The sequence below is a fragment of the Felis catus genome, chromosome A2 (assembly GCF_018350175.1).
Source record: "Felis catus isolate Fca126 chromosome A2, F.catus_Fca126_mat1.0, whole genome shotgun sequence".
Lineage (NCBI taxonomy): Eukaryota > Metazoa > Chordata > Mammalia > Carnivora > Felidae > Felis > Felis catus.
The window spans coordinates 115,519,152-115,534,702 of record NC_058369.1 but is presented as its reverse complement, the minus strand read 5'-3'; the positions used below and the strand labels follow the sequence as shown (position 1 = coordinate 115,534,702).

At 40.8% G+C, this 15,551-nt stretch overlaps 2 protein-coding genes across 8 annotated transcripts in view; one reads left to right on the top strand and one right to left on the bottom strand.

Moving 5' to 3' along the window:
• IGF2BP3 (insulin like growth factor 2 mRNA binding protein 3) overlaps positions 1-3,147 on the top strand; it is a 151,797-nt gene extending 148,650 nt beyond the window's left edge. For 6 of the 7 annotated variants that reach the window (XM_019825602.3, XM_003982846.5, XM_045052498.1 and 3 more), the window contains 2 exons: positions 445-558; positions 837-3,147. In XM_019825602.3, coding sequence (XP_019681161.1) covers positions 445-558; positions 837-935 — 213 coding nt within the window. In that variant the 3' untranslated portion in view covers positions 936-3,147. Of the gene's footprint in view, positions 1-444; positions 559-836 lie in introns of those variants that run through there. The other variant, XM_019825601.3, reaches the window with a different exon arrangement.
• Positions 3,148-3,149: 2 nt separating this feature from the next.
• On the bottom strand, positions 3,150-14,148 carry MALSU1 (mitochondrial assembly of ribosomal large subunit 1). Its single transcript, XM_003982861.6, has 4 exons — positions 13,796-14,148; positions 12,130-12,308; positions 5,358-5,439; positions 3,150-3,944 (listed from the first exon to the last, which is right to left on the bottom strand). The coding sequence occupies exons 1-4, from the start codon at positions 14,049-14,051 to the stop codon at positions 3,763-3,765; spliced, it is 699 nt and encodes a 232-aa protein (XP_003982910.1). The 5' UTR covers positions 14,052-14,148; the 3' UTR covers positions 3,150-3,762.
• Positions 14,149-15,551: the final 1,403 nt, after the last annotated feature.

Here is a 15,551-nt window from a genome sequence, read left to right as displayed (position 1 = left end):
GGGCAGTTGGCAGTTTTCAGCTGATGGAACGTCAGCTATTTTTGCACGCTTTATGGAAAGAATTTTTTTTTTAATTTCATCTACCTTTACATATTACTATAACAAGCAAATGGTTTCCAGTTTCTCTAACACCTGTAACGTCTAAGTTGTTTTCAAAGCTGTTTACAATTTTGAAGTAATTGGGAGTATACAGTTGGGAATCAGACTTTCAGGGTTTGAATCTGGTTCTGCCATTCACTTGTTTAACTGGTCAATTTCCTTGGCTAAGTCTTAGTTTAATCATCTTGAAATGGGCATAATACTGATAACCTGATAGAATTATTGGTGGATTAGAAGAAATTTGTAAAGCCACAGTTTAGTGTTTGGCACATAGTAAGTGCTCAGCAAATGGTAATTTTTTTTTAATAACCTTGATTTAATAAGATCTGTATTTACCTTTTCCAGGTGAATGAGCTCCAGAATTTGTCAAGTGCAGAAGTAGTTGTCCCTCGTGACCAGACACCTGACGAGAATGACCAAGTAGTTGTCAAGATAACTGGTCACTTCTATGCTTGCCAGGCAAGTGGGCTCTCATGTGATAAATAAGCTGTTTTGCTTCTTTGACAAAAGGAAGCAGTCTTCCCCTTGGGTGTGCCCTCACCACATATAAATATTTAAAGTCATTTGGTGCTAAACATGCTAATCCCTTTTTAGCAGGTGATTTCAGAGACTCTACTAGCAAACTAAACTAGTACGGATCTTTAATCTACAAATCTGAAGTTGTTGAAATGGAAGGGTAAAATAAATTTTAGTAACTTTTGATCGGGTAGAAATTTCAAAGCTTTCTCCTTTCGCAGGTTGCCCAGAGAAAAATTCAGGAAATTTTGACTCAGGTAAAGCAGCATCAACAGCAGAAAGCTCTGCAAAGTGGACCACCTCAGTCAAGACGGAAATAAAGGCTCAGGAAACAGCCCACCACAGAGGCAGATGCCAAACCAAAGACAGATTGCTTAACCAACAGACGGGCGCTGAATCCCTAATATCCAGAATTACATGCACAAGTTTTTACCTAGCCAGTTGTTTCTGAGGACCAGGCAACTTTTGAACTCCTGTCTCTGTGAGAATGTATACTTTATGCTCTCTGAAATGTATGACACCCAGCTTTAAAAAAAATAAATAAAAAATAAAAAAAAATAAGGGGGGAGGGAGGGAAAGAGAGGAGCTCTGCACTTCCCTTTTGTTGTATTCTCAGTGTAACAAATATTCTAATTTTTCTTAATATACCCCCTGATGCCAGAAATTGGCTTAATGATGCATTCACTAAATTCATAAAATATAGATTGCTCCCAAATCCAATTGTTAAAATTGGATCAGAATAGAGTTATTACGGGAACTTAAGTGTTAAGCTATTAGCATAGAAAAACCGTTCTCAGTTGTATTTGTACCTAACACTAACACGAATAACCTAAGGGAAGTGCTGAATGGTGTTGGCAGGGGTATTAAACGTGCATTTTTACTCAACTACCTCAGGTATTCAGTGATGCAATGGAAGCAAAATTGTTTTTGTTTTTGGAGAATTTTATATACTTTATAAAGATAAAAAGCCCAACAGTTTTTTAAAATAAAACTTAAAATTTAATTAGCTGACAGGAAAATAACTGAGAAAAATTTTACTCCTGACTGGTGACAGTAAAGCTGGAAAATTAATTTCAGGTTTTTTTGAGGCTTTTGACATCATTAGTTGGAAAATCCAATAAACGTTCAGTGATATGGAGCAGTGCCTATATTTGGAGAGCAGCAATACCATTTAATTTTTCGTTTATGGTAGGGAACGTTTTTGATGGTACTAACAGAGCAAAGTGGTTGCAGGAGGTTTTGGAACGGCTAGTTTAAATGGCTTCAGGAGACTACGGTTATTTGTTTGGCTCTGTGATTAAATGCAGAAAAATGCTTTGTGCTTTAGACTATCACTACCTAAAGGAAGCGTGTCAGTCAAGAGATGCAGCCCGTGGACCATGAACTGACTGGCAAAAAGCAAGTTTCAGCTTGTCTTATGGGGTGCTTAGTTTGCCAACACATGTCAGACCAGTTGGTCTAGGGTTGGAGCAGGCCCCAAAAGGATTGCTTTGTGAAGACCAATGGAGCACTCAGACGGTGTGACAGTGTTTAAAGGCAATGCACAGGCTCCATCTCCGTGGGCCGGGCACTGTCATGAGCCTCGCTAAGCTATTTCGAGGATTTTTAAACCATGATAAATCAAGAAAAATGTAAGGCCACCTAAAATATTATGTACAATACAGCAGGATTTCTGTGTTCTCTGCAACCACTTATTTGAAAATAAGTCAGAAAGTGGAGGATACCAGAAATCTTTTTGAAATATAATTTGACTATGAGGACACATTTGACCTTTGATATTTGATACTGAACTCACGTGCCCATTCCTTAACTTGATGGCAAAACCCGGTATGTATAATTATGTGGGTGTGGGTGGTCTCCAAGGCCATTCTGCTCTCAGAATTGTGTTGCTTTTGTTCATTAAATGATCAGTCATTATATTACACTGATCTGAAGGGCATATATATAACCCTTTAGAAAATAATGGCCTCATTTCTATTTCAAGATGAATTTCTACGAACTAGGTAAGTTTTTCTGAAGATCACTGTTAACAATTAGACATTTTGAAAATGACTTGAAATGTTTTCCTAAATGTTTCCAGAAAACCAGTTTATTTTGTAGTTTTAGCCAAAAAGTGCCCTTTGTCACACGATTCATATAGCATTCATAATGTTTTCATACAATTAATTGCAAAAATTAAAATCAGACTGGCTTTCTGGTTGGATTTCAGGTGAGATGTGGTTAGGCCAGAGCTCTCAGTGTTTGATTTTTCCCATATTTGTTGTTGTTGTGTGTGTGTGTGTGTACACACACACAGATAGGTGCTGCATTTATATCTGCTGGTTTAAAATTTTGTCATATTTCACTTCTAGCCTTTTAGTGTGGCAAATCATGTTTTACTTTTAATTAAGCAATGGTAATGGAGTATCTAATTCTGTAATTGAGTTTTGTACTCACCGCACATGGATCATTCCTCATCTGTAATGTGCCCCAAATGCAGCTTCATTTTCCAGACACCTTGATGCAGAATAAAGTTTTTCATCATTAGGTGCAGCTTGGTGTATGGTATCTTTTATTTCTGGTTTTTCAAATAAACATGAATGTTCAAATTTGGTCAAACTATAAACAGATTTTTAGTAACACTACGTCAGTCTCAAGGCAAGTACCAATATCAAGTGGTACATTATTTTCTGCATTCCATAGTACTTACTTTGGATCTTTATAATATTGGTACATATGAACTAAAAACTTTAGGTTTTAAGTAACAACACCAATGGGGCGGTTATGTGTTTTCTGCTTTATTAAAAAAAAAAAAAAAAAACAAAACCTGGCTATTCCATTCTACCAAATAAGATTTACACTTACGCAAAATTAATTAAACTGTGAACAGAGAACACAGAGGCCGGGGCCAGTGTTAGCTCCCAGAAATCCTGCTGGGATCTCAGGAATAAAAACAATATATTAAAATTTTAATTTGAACGTATTGATTCTTGGTGTGAGGATTAGCTCACTTACCTACAATGTCCACATTCATTTAGCATGAGTGCCCATAAATAAGACTTGTTTTGACAACAACCTGACCAAGTAGGTGGGGTTTCATTCAGTTACATTTTTAAGTGACTCAATCCAAATCTGATAATGACTAAAGCAGTTCATATCATTTTATTCTCATCTGAACTCCACTGGAGTCAGGGATGAAGTGTCCTCTTCTATTCCAAGAATGAAGTCTTCGGGTAATGTCTCAGGTGCTATCTGAGCTAACTGGTCATCATAAGAACGTAGGGTCCATAATTTCTCTAATTCATAGGTCTCTCTGGTTTCTGGAAGCATCAAATGAATCACCATGCTGCCTATCAACCAAGGACAGATAAGAGTTAAGACGAAGAAGCAGTTCATTTATTTTTCTTGTGCTCTCACCCACCTCTATGATAGAATAGTGGTTGTCAAAGTATGGGCCCTAGATTAGCATTAGCTGAGAACTTGCCCGAAATGCAAATTCTGGATGCCATCCCAACAAAAATAGCATAGAAATGATACTGTGCTTTTCTCCGTGCATCATACAGGAGGTACATGATATCGATACATAACGTTACTAGTGATGTTAATTAACTTCATCCTAGTGATTAAAGGTGGGCTAGTGGAAGACAATTCTCCATGGGTGTCACATTTCTGCACATCCTGTGAGCAAAACACAGACTGCCTTTTGTTCTAGAAGGTCTTTTAAGAATGACTGTGCAGTGAATAATGTCACAAAAACATACCATCTCCCTCTAGAGCAAAGGACAGGCTTGCTTACAGCAGTGGATCTCAGAGACCTTTCAGATTTTCACAGTTGGGGCTGGAGAGAAGGGAGACTAATAAACATCCTACAATGCACAGGGTATATGTCCCTACTCCCACCTGAATCACCTGGTCCAAAATGTTATGAAGGACAAAGCTGAGAAACCCTGGCTTAATGGCCTTGGCAGAAAAAGTGTCTTCCATCAAGCAAATGGCGGGTCTGTTTCTTGCCCATCATAAAAGATGTAGCTACCCTAACCTACGGGTTCCTCTCTCAGAACATTGTCTGCAGATGTCATCTGGCCATATGCTGCTCTCTCTATAGACATGGGCTCAGGGAACCTGCCCACCACCTCCCCCCCCACGCCCACCCAAAAAAAAAAAAAAAAAACTACTGGCTGTTACTGTGATGAGTAATAAAATCATCCATCCTTCATCCCTAAGTTTCACCAATTCCCATGAAACTGGGCTGCTAACTTGTTAGTTAAGAATAAGAATCTCAGACCCTTCATAATTCTTGACAGTGTTTTTCCCTTTGTAATTAAGTATCTTAGGGGGAAATACTTTGAAACTATGTATATATTAATACCCAAATTTGTTAGGTCTTTTCAAAATTCCAGTCCTCTGTTCTTGTCCTTCTCAGTACCTGGAATGCCCTTTAACTTGACCTCATCTGAGTCATCCTGGGCCAAGATATGTACTCCCCAAGCCTTCTACTACCACTAAGGGATCTCTCCCATCTCTGCCATGTTATCTGCTCAGTTCTCCACTGTTTGTCTGACCTGCATGACTAGTTAGAGACACATCACATTAGGTGAGAATTTTACATGCGAATAAGACCACCTGGGTTAAAATTAAAACTTAATATAAACCTCAAAAATTTCACATGAAAAGCACAATCTGATACCCTTTTGCAAGTGAACACAGTTCCAGATTAGGACAAAACCAAATATTTATCTGTAAAATATGTCAAAATAACTTACCAAAGTCCACACACAGCCAGTCATCAGTGTCCTTCCCTTCAATCTTAACATGAGGTTTGCTTTTACATTTCAAGTATTTGTACTGAAAAAAGCCAGATTACATATTAAAGAGGAAGTCTCTGTTCTCACCAAGGATGGTCTGTTGGCATAATTTTCTTGATCTTAATTTTGGAACTAGCTTACTCATTCCTCTTAACTATACTCCATAATAAATAACTTGAGGAAACTTTCTCCCCTTACACCCCACCTACCTCCTATACCTCTCTACTGAATCCTCCTGCCCAAACCCTTCTGAGAGGGCCATCATACTCATCCACCAAGCTGATGCCTCATCTCTGAGGCAGAGAGACCCAAGCTCACTCAACATCTAGTCCTCACCTATATCCACCACCTAAATGACAATGTTAATTGGATTTTACCATCCCATGTCTCTATTCCCAACAGGTCTTATGAATGGTCTAAAACAACAGATATACTAATATCAGACAAAACAGACTTTAAATCAAAAACTATTGGGGCGCCTGGGTGGCGCAGTCAGTTAAGCGTCCGACTTCAGCCAGGTCACGATCTCGCGGTCCGTGAGTTCGAGCCCCGCGTCAGGCTCTGGGCTGATGGCTCAGAGCCTGGAGCCTGTTTCCGATTTTGTGTCTCCCTCTCTCTCTGCCCCTCCCCCGTTCATGCTCTGTCTCTCTCTGTCCCAAAAATAAATAAACATTGAAAAAAAAATTAAAAAAAAATAAAACTATTACAAGAGACAAGAATATTATATGATAATAAAGGGTCATATAACCCAGAGAATATATCACAAACATGCGCCAAAAACCAGAATTCCTAAACCTATGGAAACAAACATGGACAGAACTGAAGGGAGAAACAGATGACAACACAATAATATAGACTTAATACTCCATTTTCAATAATGGATTTAAAAAACAGACAAGATCAATAAAGATGACTTAACACTAAAGACTAATTGGACCTAACAGACATTAAAGACCATTCCATCCAACAACAGAATTCTAAAGGGCACACATAACATTCTCCAGGACAGATCCTATGTTAGGCCACCAAACACGTCTCAATAAATTTAAAAAGACTTAAATCACACACAGTATATTTTCTGATCACAATGAAATAAAACTAGAAATCAACAGAAGGAAAACTAGAAAAGCCACAAAAACAATGAGTCAAGAAATCACAAGGGAAATTAGAAAAGCTCTTGAGACAAATGAGATTAAAAACACATCAAAACTTAATGGGATGCAGTGAAAGCAGTGTTAAGAGGGAAATTTATAGCTAAATGCTTCCATGAAAAAAAAAAAAAGTTCCCAAATCAACAACCTAAATTTACACCTTAAAGAACTAGGAAATGAAGAAAAAATTAAACTTGAAGCTAGCAGAGGGAAGGAAACAATGTTAAGAGAAAACTAAAATTGACAAAAATTCATGAAACCAAGATTTGGGCCTTGAAAAAAAATAGACAAAATTATTTAACAAATCTTTAGCTAGAGTAAGAAAAGAACAGAAGACCCAAATAACTAAAATCAGAGCAAGGGGACATTACTAAGAAGTAAAAGGGATTATGAGTACTATGAACAATTATATACCAGCAAATTGGATAATCTAGACAAAATGGACAAATTCCTAAAAACATAGAACTAAGACTGAACTGAGTTTGAATCACTAATTGAAAACCTCCAGGGGCGCCTGGGTGGCGCAGTCGGTTAAGCGTCCAACTTCAGCCAGGTCACGATCTCGCCGTCCGTGAGTTCGAGCCCCGCGTCAGGCTCTGGGCTGATGGCTCAGAGCCTGGAGCCTGTTTCCGATTCTGTGTCTCCCTCTCTCTGCCCCTCCCCCGTTCATGCTCTGTCTCTCTCTGTCCCAAAAATAAATAAAGGTTAAAAAAATTAAAAAAAAAAAAAAAAAAGAAAACCTCCAAACATTATTATATCTCAATTAAAAAAAAAAAAAAAGCTTGGTGGGAATGGGAATGCAAGCTAGTGCAGCCACTCTGGAAAACAGTAAAAAATTAAAAATAGAACTACCCTACAATCCAGCAATTGCACTACTAGGTATTTATCCAAGGGATACAGGTATGCTGTTTCAAAGGGACACATGCACCCCCATGTTTATAGCAGCACTATCGACAATAGCCAAAGTATGGAAAGAGCCCAAAGTCCATCGATGGATGAATGGATAAAGAAGACGTGGTATATATATACAGTGGAGTATTACTCAGTAATCAGAAAGAATGAAATCTTGCCATTCACAACTACGTGGATGAAACTAGAGGATATTATGCTAAGTGAAATTAGAGAAAGACAAAAATCATATGACTTCACTCATATGAGGACTTTAAGAGACAAAACGATGAACATAAGGGAAAGGAAACAAAAAAAATATATAAAAATAGGGAGGGGGACAAAACATAAGAAACTCATAAATATGGAGAACAAACTGAGGGTTACTGGAAGGAGTGTGGGAGGGGGAATGGGCTAAATGGGTAAGGGGCACTAAGGAATCTACTCCTGAAATCACTGTTGCACTATATGCTAACTGACTTGGATGTAAATTAAGAAAAAAAAATGTTTTTTTAATTAAAAAAAAAAAAAAAAAAAGCTCCGGGGGTGGGGGTGGGGGTGGCAAAGAGGGAAAAAAATCTCCCAACAAAGAAAAGCCCTGGACCAGATTGTTTCACTGGTGAATTCTACCAAATATGTAAACAAAAGCTAACACAAATTCTTCTCAGACTCTTTCAAAATACTAAAGAAGGAACACTTCCTACCATTACCTTGAAATCAAGGCCAAAGACACTACAAACTATGGATCATTATCCTTGATGAATACTGATGCAAAAATCCTCAATGAAATATTAGCAAGCCAAATTTCAACAGCATATTACATGAATTATACACCATGACTGAATGAGATTTATTCCTGTAACGTAAGGATGGTTCCACATGAAAATCAATCAATACAATAGAGCACATTAACAAAATGAAAAAAGCCACAGGATCATCTCAAATTTATGCAGAAAAGCATTTGACAAAATTCAACACCCTTTCATGATAAAAATATTCAACTAACTAAGAATAAAAGAAACTACCTCAAGATAATAAAGGCCATGTATGATAGGCTCACAGCTATTATCCTACTCAATGGTGAAAGAATGAAAGTTTGTCCTCTAAGATAAGGAACATGATAAGAATGCCCAACACAGTGCTGGAAGTTCTGGCCAGAGAAATTAGAGCAAGTTGGGGGGGGGGGGTACCCAAATTGGGAAGAAAATAATAAAATTATCACAGTTTACAGACAACATGACTTAAATGTATAAAACCCTAAAGATTCCGCATAAAAAAACCTGTTAGAATAAATGAATTCAGCAAAGAAATAGAAAATAGAAAATTCCACCCTAAAATGTATATGTATAAAAGGACCCCAAAAAGCCAAAAACAGTCTTGAAAAGGAAGAACACATTTGGAGCTCTCAACTTACTGATTTCCAAACAAACTACAAAGCTGCAGTAATCAAAACAGCGAGCAAGACAGACTTACGGAATGAAAAAAAGAGCCCATATAGTCAGTCAAATGATTTTCAACAAGGGTGCAAAGTCCGTTCAATAGGAAAAAGGCGGTCTTTTCAACCAACAGTGCTGGGAAAACTAGATATCTACATTCAAGAGAACAAAGTGGGACCCTTACTTTATACCATCTACAAAAACTGACTCAAAATGGATCTAAGATTTAAACAAATGACCCACATTTCAGGCTTAAATATAGGAAAGCCTTCACAAACAGTGGAAAGGCTTCATGACAGATGATAGATACATGACACTGAATTTGGCGATTCTTTCTTGGATAGGACACCGAAGGCACAGGCACAAAAACAGATAAACTGGACCTTATCAAAATTAAAAACTTGGGGCGCCTGGATGGCTCAGTCGGTTGGGTGTCTGACTTTGGCTCAAGTCATGATCTAGCAGTCTGTGGGTTTGAGCTGTGCTGACAGCTCAGAGCCTGGAGACTGCTTCGCATTCTGTCTCCCTCTCCTCTTCTGACGCTCATGCTCTGTCTCTCTCTCTTTCCCTCAAAAAATAAACATTAAAAAAAAAATTAAAACCTTGGGGGTGCCTGGGTGGCTTAGTCGGTTAAGCATCTGACTTCAGCTCAGGTCATAATCTCACGGTTTGGGAGTTCGAGCCCTGCATCGGGGTCTGTGCCAACAGCTCAGAGCCTGGAGCCTGTTTCGGATTCTGTGTCTCCCTCTCTCTGCCCGCCCCTCACCCCTCCATGCTCATGCCCTGTCTCTCTCTTTCAATAATAGATAAATGTTAAAAAAAATTTTTTAAAGCAAAAACTTGTGTGCATCATACGACACTATCAACAGTAACAAGGCAACCTACAGAATGGGAGAAAATATTTGCAAATCACATATTTGCTTTGGGATTAATATCCAGAATATATACACAACTACAACTTGACAACAGCAGCAACAACAACAAACTCAACCTGATTAAACCACAGGCAAAAGACTTGATTAGGCATTTTTCCAAAGATATACAGATGGCCAATAACACGTGAGAGGATGTTCAACATCACTCATTGTTAAAGGAATGCGCATCAAAATCACAAAGTCCTGCCACTTCTCACCCATTAGGATTACTATGATCAACAGCCCAGAAAATAAGAAATATCAGTAAAGATATGGAGAAATTGGAACCCTTGTGCACTGTTGGTGGGAATGTAAAGTGGTGCGGCCACTATGGAAAAGATCATGGTGGTTCCTCAAAAAATTAATAGCAGAGGGGCGCCTGGGTGGCTCAGTTGGTTAAGCATCCGACTTCGGCTCAGGTCATGATCTCACACTCCGTGAGTTCAAGCCCCGCATCGGGCTCTGTGCTGATAGCTCGGAGCCTGGAGCCTGCTTCAGATTCTGTGTCTCCCTCTCTCTGACCTTCCCCTGCTCACGCTCTGTCTTCCTCTGTCTCAAAAATAAATAAAAATTAAAAAAATTAAAAAAAAAAATTAATAGCAGAATTACCATGACCCAGTAATTCCACTTCTGATATTAAAAGCAGAGACATGAACATTCTACACTCCTGTTTACAGCAGCATCGTTGTCTCCCAAAGGTGGAAGCAACCCAAATGAAACTCGAGGGATGAATAGATAAAATGTGATATACGCATCCAATAAGATAAAAAGCCTTAAAAAGAAGAAATTATGAGACATGCCACAACATGGATGAACCTTGAAAACATGCTAAGTGAAATAAGCCAGTCCTGAGAGGACAACCAGGGTATGATTCCACTCACATGAGGTACCTAGAGTAGCTGAATTCATAGAGACAGAAAGCAGAACGGTGGCGGCCAGGGTATGGAGGGAATGGGAAATCACTGTTTCATGCGTACAAAGCTTCGGTCCTGCAAGATGAAGAACCTTCTGGCGACGGATGGTGGTAACGACTGCACAATGATGTGAATGTAACTGATGCCACTTAACTGTACACCTAAAAAATGGTTAAAATGGAAAACCTCTCATTCTTCTTAGATCTCTCAGTCCAACAGTCACTTCCAAGTCTTCGTCTTACTCCGTCCCACTATTACACGTGACAGAGACCCTGGGACTGTCTTAAAACTCTTCTCCATGCTGTCTTGGTTCCCTCTCTGTCTCTCCAAATACGACTTTTTTGGAATCTTCCTTTGCTTTGCCATATTGCATCAAAGGTCCCCCTCTTATTTTGCCACCCTTCTCTAGGCCACCCTAGCTACTGTTTGGGTCTTAATTGTCCCCTCTATGACGAGTTTTCAACAAGGTCAGAGAGGTTATGTTCTCCTGTAGACTGTTATCAGAATCGGCTAAAGGCCTCCAAGTACATTTTCTTCCTCATTTCTGATGCCTATCCGGTCCAGTTAGAAAATGAACTGCCTGGGGCGCCTGGGTGATTCAGTCGGTTAAGGGTCCAACTCTTGATTTTGGCTCAGTCATGATCTCGCGGTTCTGTGAGTTTGCGCCCTGTGTCGGGCTCTGCACACTGGTTGCTCAGAGCCTGCTTGGGATTCTCTCTCTCCCCCTCTCTCTGCCGCTCCCCTACTATGCTCTCTCTGAATCAATCAATAAGAAGGGCATTCCCCTTCCTCAATTAGGCCTGTGAATCTGGAGGGTAAGGACTAAATCTTTTTCATTTTTATCTTCCCAGTACCCAGCATAGTACTTGGAAACTCTGGATACATTCAAACATTTAAATTAAACTACAGGCCGGCAAGGTCCAACAGAACTTTTGTGCAATTATGGAAACGTCTTATAGTTGTGCTGCACAGTATGGTAGCCATTAGCCACAAGTGGTCACTGAACACCTGAAATATGGCTAATACAAGTGAAGAAGTGAATTTTTAATTTTAAATTATAATTAGCCACAATGGCTAGTGGCTACCACGATGCACAGTGCTGCTCTAGAAATCCCCCTGGGTCATCCAGCCTGCCTCAAATTATTTATTTTTATTTTCATTTTTATGTTTTTATTTCTACTTTTTATTCATTTGTTCATTCATCACTCATTTATGACCACAAGAGACAGGGATCAGAAACACCCTGATCCATTTATCCCCATAACTTTCACTATCAAAAACATAAAACAAGCATGAAAATTCTAAGAATTTGGGCTTCTTATATGATCTCATATGGCTTTCCTTTTTTTAAGTGTTACTCCTCAACATGATGCATTGGCACTATTCCGTTAAGTCAATGACTCCAAAGAGGAAACAAAGCATCCTACCATTTTCACAATGTAGTAGGCCATGGCATGCAAGTGTCGGGTAGATGTTCCACTACCAATCACAAAGTAATCTGTGTATTTCAATTCTGGAGGAACCTTGATCACGCAAATGTCTCTTGCATTCTCTTGCCTCAGAAGTGAAACCAGCATATCGATGTCAAACTTGGGGCCAGTATGATCTGAAATGCACAAAGATTCACTTGTGTCACGTGGCCAAGGAGACAACACTACATGCATGGAGACGCAGCAGCTAACAATGAAACTGCTCCTCTATGAGGGTGTTTAGATCTAAAGTGTTTTGAAAGACAGCAGGGCCCAGACCTCCTGGAAACTAAACCTGTGGTTTCGCACAGCACCGCTCAACTTTCATGGGAAGAGTGCTCCGGTTACACAGAGCCACCATACATCCTTTGCTGTCACCATTTGCAATAAAACCATACATCCACCACAAATGACTTTCTGTTCACTAATACTTGAGGAAATGAGCGATACACCTCAAACATACACAGAACTACAATTGTGAGCCGGAGGAGCTCTTAGGTAGTATGTGGTCCACAACCTTCACTTGAGAGATGAAGAAAACTAGCCCTGGTAGAATTAGTGCACCAGCCCCAAGCCATGGCATCCAAGTGTCAGGCAGAAGTTCCACTACCAATCACAAAGTAATCTGTATATTTCAGCTCTGGAGGAACTTTGATCATGCAAATGTCTCTTGCATTTTGAAAGAATTAAAACTTTAAGAGTGATTTTCATTTTGAATCCTCAAGTTTTTCTTAGAAAGGGCTTTGGGTTATGCAGCAACTGTTATCTGTGCAGACTTAACCTTTTTTCTGTACAGATGTGCATATTTTCTGTTCTTTACCTTGGAGTATTAGAACATGTAAATTTAGGGGCGCCTGGGTGGCTCAGTCGGTTAAGCCGCCGACTTCGGCTCAGGTCATGATTTCGCGGTCAGTGAGTTCGAGCCCCGCGTCGGGCTCTGGGCTGACAGCTCAGAGCCTGGAACCTGTTTCGGATTGTGTGTCTCCCTCTCTCTGCCCCTCCCCTGTTCATGCTCTGTCTCGCTCTGTCTCAAAAATAAATAAGCGTTAAAAAAAAAAAAAAAAAAAAACTTGTAAATTTATTGCTTTCTCTTACATTCCAACGCTGATTCCCAAGAATCCAGTATCTAAGTCCACTAAGACCTCTCCCTCTCACACCCTAACTTTTCACAGACGTACTCTATTTACAACCACTCAAATTTCTAAAAACTTGCGATAATTAGAGGACTTCTATTGGCTCCGTCTCCTATTAGCGATTCTTATGCACCTCTTAGACCCCAGCCCCTTGCTCTTCCTCAAAATCCTTACTCCCTAACACTTCCGGGAAGTCCAATTCTCGGGAACCCTAAGAAGAGTGTGAGGGGAGCTGAGGATGGTGAGATTGTGATGCCAAAGGTACGGTGCGGCCTTTCGGACGCCTGGGGTTTTGGAGACGTCTGTTCATCTCCTGGCCTATTAAACACACAGTTGGCGCCAACACCTGTGAAAACCCTTCCAGCTCTAGAGCAGTAGGAGTTTTGTGACTCCAAGATTAATGCATAAACGGGGGAACTCAGAGCCTCCTCGCTGGGACCCGACTCCCGGCTGCCCGGAAGGGTCGCCGCCGCCCTCCTCCAAGCCCGTACCTGCTGTGCTTGACTCCGGCTGCCCCTCACCGGCTGCCCCCTGAGCCCACTCCTCCAGGCCGGGTCCGCCGTGCAGGCCGCGCGCGTGATCGGGAGTCAGGCAGGCCCGGTCGAGCGCCTGTCCCGCCTTATGCCACCCCGCGGCCAGCAGCCCAAGCCGGGGCCCCGCGCCCGCCGCAGGCCCAGCTCCCGGGGAAAGGGCCCTGCACCACAGCAGCGACCCGAGTCGCCGCGCCACAAGCCCGCCAGAGCCCATTGCTGTAGCCCAGCGACGATTCACCGGGCGGGCCTTAATGGAGCCCGAGTGGGTTCTTCGGCTTTCGATTGGCTAGGCCAATGCGCGAAGGCCTGGAAAATTGACGTAAGGAGAGTGGGCGGGACCAGGACCCAAATACGGGGGTCATGGGCGGAGTCTGAAGGCCAGTGGGGACGCTGATGACCCGGAAGGGATTGTTGGGATTAGGTTTTGTAGGAGTCTAAGGACAATTTGACTGCCCACCCTTGCTGTAACCTTCGTCATAGTGCATTGCACCACGTTGTTCCCCCCCCCCCCTTTTTTTTTAAAGTCCATCTTCCTTCACTGCAATGTAAACAGCATGAAGGCAGAAAGTTTTGTTTTTTGTTTTGAAGTCTTGTCTCCACAAAGCCTGGAACAGGCTGAATGTTTAGAAGATGCTGCTGTTGATGGATGGAAGCAGAAAAATGATTACTTTTAGCCCAAAAGGCTGACTATGGCCTGTACAGTTCTGATAAGGATGAAATGCTTACTAGTTGCTACATTCTTAAAGGGTCTCATGACTGCCTGTACCTCTCACCCATGGTTAATATCTGGCTGAATTATAAGTAACAGAGAAATCTTATGAAAATAATTTTGTGAGTGAAAGTTCAAAGAAGACATTTATGATCTAATATTCCCTGTACATCCCCTTCCCCACCTCCAGCACTAAGCATATAACCATCAGTTTCATACAGCAAAAATGAGGCTCTTTCTGCCCAAGAGTCCTGTCCCCATGCTACTTAAATAGACTTAATAAGGTGCACTGTAAAACATTTCAAGAATTCTTTCTTGACCACTGTGCTAATGAAACTGCAACAATTACACTAGAATTAGGACATAAAATGTCTATTACCAAGAAAATTATCAAGATTCCCTAGCAAATTTGAAATCTCATGAGGAAAATCTGTTATTCTGGGCTCAGGTGGGATGGGAAGCAGAGGTGTAAAGGACCGTTTGGAAAACATTCTTAGCAGATCTGCCCTTCATGTACACTCCCCATATTGTAGTGTTTAGTACAACGGCCTGTACTGTGGTGCCCACCTCTGTGAGAACAAGGAGTGCTGAGGCCCAGTTATAGTATTAAACCATAGGATTTGAGAGCTAAAAGAGACGTAGGGAGGAAAAACCACTTGCGCATAGCCAAGCACTGCAGAGCCTGAAGTGGGGTCCAAACCCATGAACAATGAGATCATGACCTGAGCCGAAACCAAGGGTCAGACACTTAATTGACTGAGCCACCCAGGCACCACCCAAAGGGTTTTGTTTGTTTGTTTGTTTTGGTTTTAATTTAACTTCTTGTCTTCGTTCTCACTTCCTCAGTCTGAGCCCCCCATTAGCTCTTATCTAATTACCAAGACAGCCTCCTACCTAGCTCTCCTATCACCAATCCATCTCTACTTTTTCCATTCTTCATGATGCCATGCTGTCTACTAGAATTATTTTAGCCTCATCTGCTACCTGCTGTTTTCCAAGAATACC